Here is a 7,956-nt window from a genome sequence, read left to right as displayed (position 1 = left end):
TTGTACTGTGTTTAATTTGCTAGTAGCTACGACGGTATGCTTGACAAACGAACTGTTCATCTTCTTGTTATCCCTGTTACTTACAGATTAACATTGCTATATTCTGATCTTATATGAATCCAAATATGATTTGCCAGGTTAGCATCTGACCAGCCATGGCGAAGCATCATCCTGACCTCATCATGTGCCGGAAGCAGCCTGGCATTGCTATTGGTCGCCTGTGTGAGAAGTGTGATGGCAAGTGCGTCATCTGTGACTCCTACGTGCGCCCATGTACGCTTGTCCGGGTCTGCGACGAGTGCAACTACGGCTCGTTCCAGGGAAGGTGCGTCATCTGCGGCGGAGTTGGCATCTCAGACGCCTACTACTGCAAAGAGTGCACGCAGCAGGAGAAGGACCGTGATGGGTGCCCCAAGATTGTCAACCTAGGAAGCGCCAAGACCGATCTCTTCTACGAGCGCAAGAAGTATGGTTTTAAGAAGAGATGAATCGCATACATGGATTTGGCGGGTCCTCCGGGCCTCGCATTCTATGCTGTTACACTAATACCAGAAGCAGGTTGCTGGGGCAACGGCATTGTGTCCGTGTTATCGTTTGATCCTGATATACAAGAATGCGTCCCTGATATGCTCTGTAATGACTAGTTCTGTTGTATGGTTCAAAACTCTAGACTGCCTATGCAGTATGCACTTGATGTGAATGACCATGAATGTTTGACTTGAAATGTGTGCTGGGATGGCCTTTTGTATTTTCACTTAATTGCCTCAGCTACTCTGAAGACCAGAGATATGCTGCAATGTAGAAATACGTGCTGATGGCTGCTCATGCCCGATGTACTTATAATAGAGAGTCAGCTGGAAGTAGGGATGCAGGCGGTGGGCATGGCCGATGATACCGTGGTGCAGATGTAGTGTTAAAGGGAGGAAGCGGGATGCCGCTTGCACCCAAAGCAAAGTAATCTAATCAGTGGGATACTTGGGCCCTGTTCGGCAATCATCCAGCTCTGCGACTCCGAGAAAATTGGCTGGAACGCATGGAGCGACGCTTCGGCGACTCCGAGAAAATAGGCTGGGGCCGCTCTGCTCCAGGAGCGGAGGGCTGCCGAACAGACTCTTAGGCCTTGTACAATGGGAGGTGCTTAGGACAGGTGCTTAGAGAAATAAATCAGGCTTTTCTTAAGCACCGGTGCCTATTTCTACAGGAGCGAACTCGGTTTATTTTTTTAATCACCTCTCTAAACACTTCCCATTGTAAGGCCTTAGAGTCCGATTCTTTAGAGGCTTGCTTAGAAGGAAAGAAATTAAGAGAAAAAAGCGATTGCAAGCGTTCGGGGCTTCTCCTTCTGAGACCGCAAAAACAGAGCTAGTTACGTCCGGGGAAACAAGAGATAACAAAAAAGGATCAATGCGGAAAGTTTCGATCAAAATAGGATCTAAACAAGAAAGAGCACTTGCCATTCAGTATTGTATTTCATTAATAAAATGCTGACACCCGTGCTCTCTGGACCTCACGAAGTTCTTGTTCATACTAAAGCCCACTTATTCTTATCTTCTTTTTGCGGGGCACTTATTCTTATCTGCCTGAGGCACCAGGCCGGTCCCATTTTCCAAAGATACTTGATTTTCACCCGCATTCCATGCACTTTCAGGATTTTGTACTTGTAGGGAGCTTCAGAATTTTGTATATAAACTTTATATATAGATTAATAAACGTATGCTCCAACTTCAAATATACCTACAAGGTTGTACTCAGCGACATATATTACGATACAGAGGGGCATGATAAGTGCACGGCATATAACAAACTAACGATTCTGTGGTTTGATCACCTACGTAAAAAAGAAGGCTCGGCCAAATAAGATCTTATTTGGCTTTGAAAAAAACAAAAGGCGCCCCTGCAATGACAGAATACTATTTATTCGTTAGCTCTCAAGATTTTGTTGTGATGTGTTGATGGGGCGTGTATTGTACTGCTGCTGAAGGCAGACAGCCGAATTCATACCTGTCGCATTGTTGGCGCTGGCCGTTGGTAATCGTATATTGGTTTCGTGCAGTAACCGTGCTTGCCGCACGGTGTATACCAGCACCCGGGCTTCACGTTTTATTCCACGGTGTATCGACCTGGAATAGCGATGTGGTACTAAACATCAGCGCAGCAACACGTAAACAGGGAACCACCGTCCGCACGGGCTTGTTTTCCTTGGCGCTTGCCTTCATGTTAGATCGTCAGCCCGTCCGATCGCCCTTATGGTAGTGCTATGTCCATTACCATTAGGGATGCAAATTTGAATATTCAGGTACCCTCTGGTCCTATTTAGTTCAACTAACTGAACAATTTTTTTTCATAATTCACATCACTTTTAAGAGTTATTGAGCACAATTGGTTGAACTAAGTAGGTCGGAGGGTACCTAAAATTTTCAAATTTGCATCCCTATTGTCCATCCCGTGCTGATGCGTGCGTTTCCCTTTCTTTTTCGTCTGAGTTTTGTTAGTGTCTTCGTCCTGCTCCGTCACGAGTTGCCTGAGCCAGGTGCAGATCCTGCTCCGTCGTGAGTTGCCTACCAGAGAGGTAGGTGCGTTTCTCTAAATGCCGCGAGGTGTTCACTGAAACCCTATATGTGTCGTTATTAGAACAACTCTAGCAGACCCCACATCTCGCTGGCCCGCAAAACGCGTTTGCAGTTCGCGGAAAACGGCTTTTACGGGCCGGCAAGGACGGCCGCAGATGTAGGACCCCCAAACGGACCTTTATAAAAGTATATTCACCGAATATGCTTTTATACAGGTCGGCTTTACGGTGTCTGCTCTTGCACCACTGCTTTTCACATCTCATCGGCCCGCAAAAATATATCAAATCCAGCATAATACAACAAACAGAAGCAAACTAAATAATTATTCAAATTCAACAGAATACAACAATCATCCACATTACAAATAATTATTTAGATCTTAAATAATGCAATACAAAATTTGTGATGAGTACAAATACAAATGAATACAAAGAGGAGTCACTGTCCAGCCCTTTGCCAATGGTGCTCAATGAGATCCTCCTGAAGTTGAAAATGTGTGTCTGCATTTTCAATCTCCTTGCATGTCTGACGAAAAGCTCTAATGCGGTTAGGGTCTCTAGCTGGTTTGACACGGCTACCCACATTGTCGTAGAAGAATTTCAAGTTCATTCCTCTCTCATCTTCAAGAATCATATTGTGAAGGATAACACAACATGTCATGATATTTTTTAAGGTTTTCTTATCCCAAAAACGAGCAGGACCACGGACAATGGCAAACCTAGATTGCAAAACACCGAATGCTCTTTCAATGTCTTTTCGGGCTGCCTCTTGCACCCTTGCAAATTCACACTGTTTTTTAGTTTTGGGTTCTTTGATGCTCTTGACAAATGTGCACCAAGGAGGGTATATACCATATGCAAGATAGCACCCTTTTGTGTATTCATGCCCATTGATAGTGTAGTTGCAAACAGGAGCATCACCACTACCAAGCCTAGCAAACAAATGAGACCGTTGCAACACATTGATATCATTGAGAGTGTTCCGCATACCAAAGAAGCAATGCCAAATCCATAATCCTCGGATGCTATGGCCTCTAGCACAATTGTTGCATCACGAGACTTGCCACAATACATTCTTTGCCATGCCTTCGGGCAATTTTTCCATGTCCAATGCATACAATCAATGTTACCTAGCATGCCAGGCCAACCTCTCCTCTCATTAGATGCCATCAATTTCTTTGTGTCATCCTTGTTGGGTGCCTGAAGATACTCATGACCAAAGACACGGATGATCATTTTTGCAAATCTATGCACGGACTCAATTGTAGTATCTTCACCAATGCGAAGGTACTTGATACGTCCATTTTGCATCATGCTTTTATATCAATATTTATTGCATTATCAGCTGTTATTACACATTATATCTCAATACTTATGGCTATTCTCTCTTGTTTTACAAGGTTTACCATGAAGAGGGGGAATACTGGCAGCTGGAATTCTGGCTGGAAAAGGAGCAAACATTGAAAACCTATTCTGCACTACTCCAAAAATCCTGAAACTCCACGAAACATGTTTTTGGCATTTATAAAAATTATTGAGCGAAAGAAATACACCAAGGGGCCCACACCCTGTCCAGGAGAGTGGAGGCCCCCCCCTCCTACTGGGCGCGCCCCCTATCTCCTGGGCCCCATGGTGGGCCTCCGGTGTCCATCTTCTGCTATATTAGAGCTTTTACCCTGAAAAAAATCGTGGGCAAGCTTACGGGACGAAACTCAGCCGCCACGAGGTGGAACCTTGGCGGAATCAATCTAGGGCTCCGGCGGAGCTATTCTGCCGGGGACACTTCCCTCCGAGAGGGGGAAATCATCACCAACGTCATCACCAACGATCCTCTCATCGGGAGGGGGTCAATATCCATCAACATCTTCACCAGCACCATCTCCTCTCAAAACCCTAGTTCATCTCTTGTATCCAATCTTGTATCAAAACCACAAATTGGTACCTGTGGGTTACTAGTAGTGTTGATTACTCCTTGTAGTTGATGCTAATTGGTTTACTTGGTGGAAGATCATATGTTCAGATCCTTTATGCATATTATTACTCCTCTGATTATGAACATGAATATGCTTTGTGAGTAGTTATGTTTGTTCCTGAGGACATGGGTGAAGTCTTGCTATTAGTAGTCATGTGAATTTGGTATTCGTTCGATATTTTGATGAGATGTATGTTGTCTTTTCCTCTAGTGGTGTTATGTGAACGTCGACTACATGACACTTCACCATTATTTGGGCCTAGAGGAAGGCATGGGGAAGTAATAAGTAGATGATGGGTTGCTAGAGTGACAGAAGCTTAAACCCTAGTTTATGTGTTGCTTCGTTAGGGGCTGATATGGATCCATATGTTTAATGTTGTGGTTAGGTTTACCTTAATACTTCTTTTATAGCTGCGGACGCTTGCAATATGGGTTAATCATAAGTGGGATGCTTGTACAAGTAAGGGTAGTACCCAAGCACCAGTCCACCCACATATCAAATTATCAAAATACCAAACGCGAATCATATGAACGTGATGAAAACTAGCTTGACGATAATTCCCACGTGTCCTCGGGAGCTCCTTTCTCATTATTAGAAATTGTACAGGCTTATCCTTTGCTACATAAAGGATTGGGCCACCTTGCTGCACTTTATTTACTTTATTTACTTGTTACTCGTTACTATTTATCTTATCACAAAACTATCTATTACCTACAATTTCAGTGCTTGCAGAGAAAACCTTACTGAAAACCGCTTATCATTTCCTTCTGCTCCTTGTTGGGTTCGACACTCTTACTTATCGAAAGGACTACGATAGATCCCCTACACTTGTGGGTCATCAAGACTCTTTTCTGGCGCCGTTGCCGGGGGTGTAGCGCTTTTGGTGAGTGGAACTTGGTAAGGAAACATTTATATAGTGTGCTGAAATTTTCTGTTACTTGTCACTATGGAAACTAATCCTTTGAGGGGCTTGTTCGGGGTATCTTCACCCCAACCAGAAGAGCAAAGAGTTGCTCCTCAACCTACTGAACTTTATGAAAATATTTATTGTGAGATTCCTTTGGGTATGATAGAGAAACTGCTAGCTAATACATTTACAGGAGATGGAACATTGCATCCCGATTTACACCTTATGTTTGTGGATGAAGTTTGTGGATTATTTAAGCTTGCAGGTATTCCCGATGATGCTGTCAAAAGGAAGGTCTTCCCTTTATCTTTGAAGGGAGATGCATTGACATGGTATAGGCTATGTGATGATACGAGATCTTGGAATTATAAGCGATTGAAGTTGGAATTTCACCATAAGTTCTATCCTATGCATCTTGTTCATCGTGATCATAATTACATATATAATTTCTGCCCTCGCGAAGGAGAAAGCATAGCTCAAGCTTGGGTGAGGCTTAAGTCAATGTTATATTCATGCCCCAATCATGAGCTCTCTCGGGAAATGATTATTCAGAACTTTTATGCTCGGCTTTCTCTTGATAATCGCAACCTGCTCGATACTTTTTGTGCTGGTTCTTATATGCTGAAGACTATTGATTTCAAATGGGATTTATTGGAAAGAATTAAACGCAACTCGGAAGATTGGGGTTCCAACAATGGTAAGGAGTCAGGTATGACACCTAAGTTCGATTGTGTTAAATCTTTTATGGATACCGATGCTTTTCGTGGATTTAGCACTAAGTATGGACTTGACTCTGAGATAGTAGCTTCTTTCTATGAATCTTTTGCTACTCATGTTGATCTCCCTAAAGAGAAGTGGTTTAAATATAATCCTTCTATTGAAGTGAAAGTAGTTGCACCTATTACAGTTGAAGAAAAGACTATCACCTATAGTGATCCTATTGTTCCTACTACTTATGTTGAGAAACCTCCATTTCCTGTTAGGGTAAAAGATCATGCTAAAGCTTCGACTGTTGTTCGTAAGAGTAATACTAGGACTTATACACCTCCTGAATAAATTAATGTTGAACCTAGTATTGCTATGGTTAAAGATCTCTTGGATGATGATTTAGATGGGCATGTTATTTATTTCTGTGGTGAGACTGCTAATATTGCTAGACCAGACACAAAGATACATAGACCTGTCGTAGGCATGCCTGTTATTTCTGTTGAAATAGGAGATCATGGTTATCATGGCTTATGTGATATGGGTGCTAGTGCTAGTGCAATACCTTATACCTTATATCAAGAAATTATGCATGACATTGCACCCATTGAATTAGAAGACATTGATGTTACTATTAAGCTTGCTAATAGGGATACCATTAAACCCTTTGGGATTGTTAGAGATGTTGAAGTTTTGTGTGGGAAGGTTAAATACCCTCCTGATTTTCTTGTTCTTGGTTCCCCACAAGATGATTTTTGTCCCATTATTTTTGGTAGACCCTTCTTGAATACAGCTAGTGCTAAGATTGATTGTGAAAAAGATACTCTCACCGTTGGCATAGATGGTATGTCTCATGAGTTTAATTTTGCTAAGTTTCGTAGACAACCTCGTGATAGGGAACCACCTAGTAAGGATGAAATTATTGGTCTTGCTTCCATTGTTGTGCCTCCTACTGATCCATTAGAACAATATTTGCTAGACCATGAAAACGAGATGTTTATGAAGGAGAGAAGGGAAATAGATGAAGTGTTCCTTAAACAGGAACCTATGCTGAAACATAACCTTCTCGTTGAAATTCTTGGGGACCCCCCTCCACCCAAGGGTGATCCCGTGTTTGAACTCAAACCATTACCTGATAATCTTAAGTATGCTTATCTTGATGAAAAGGAAATATATCCTATTATTATTAGTGCTAACGTTTCAGAGAAAGAAGAAGAAAGATTATTGAAAACTCTGAAGAAGCACCGAGCAGCTATTGGATATACTCTGGATGATCTCAAGGACATTTGTCCCACATTATGTCAACACAAAATTATAGTGGACAAAGATGCCAAGCCAGTTAGAGATCCTCAAAGACGACTAAATCCCAAGATGAAAGAAGTGGTAAGAAAAGAAATACTCAAGCTTCTGGAGGCAGGTATAATTTATCTCGTTGCTGACAGTCAATGGGTAAGTCCTGTCCATTGTGTCCCTAAGAAGGGAGGTATTACTGTTGTCCCTAATGATAAAGATGAATTGATTCCGCAAAGAATTATCACAGGTTATAGGATGGTAATTGATTTCCACAAATTAAATAAAGCTACTAAGAAAGATCATTACCCCTTACCTTTTATTGATCAAATGCTAGAAAGATTATGCAAACATACAAACTATTGCTTTCTAGATGGTTATTCTGGTTTCTCTCAAATACCTGTGTCAGCGAAGGATCAATCTAAGACTACTTTTACTTGCCCTTTTGGTACTTTTGCTTATAGACGTATGCCTTTTGGGTTATGTAATGCACCTGCTACCTTTCAAAGATG

At 42.1% G+C, this 7,956-nt stretch overlaps 1 protein-coding gene across 1 annotated transcript; it reads left to right on the top strand.

Annotated features, from left to right (window-relative positions):
* Nucleotides 1–119: 119 nt before the first annotated feature.
* On the top strand, nucleotides 120–752 carry LOC119339996 (PHD finger-like domain-containing protein 5A). The gene has a single exon (XM_037611903.1). It carries the CDS (start codon nucleotides 156–158, stop codon nucleotides 486–488), a length of 333 nt encoding a protein of 110 aa, XP_037467800.1. The 5' UTR covers nucleotides 120–155; the 3' UTR covers nucleotides 489–752.
* The last annotated feature ends 7,204 nt before the right edge of the window (nucleotides 753–7,956 follow it).

Source organism: Triticum dicoccoides, chromosome 7B (genome assembly GCF_002162155.2).
Source record: "Triticum dicoccoides isolate Atlit2015 ecotype Zavitan chromosome 7B, WEW_v2.0, whole genome shotgun sequence".
NCBI classification, from domain to species: Eukaryota; Viridiplantae; Streptophyta; class Magnoliopsida; order Poales; family Poaceae; genus Triticum; species Triticum dicoccoides.
The sequence above is the reverse complement of the archived record's forward strand: the minus strand, read 5'-3'. Positions and strand labels throughout refer to the sequence as shown.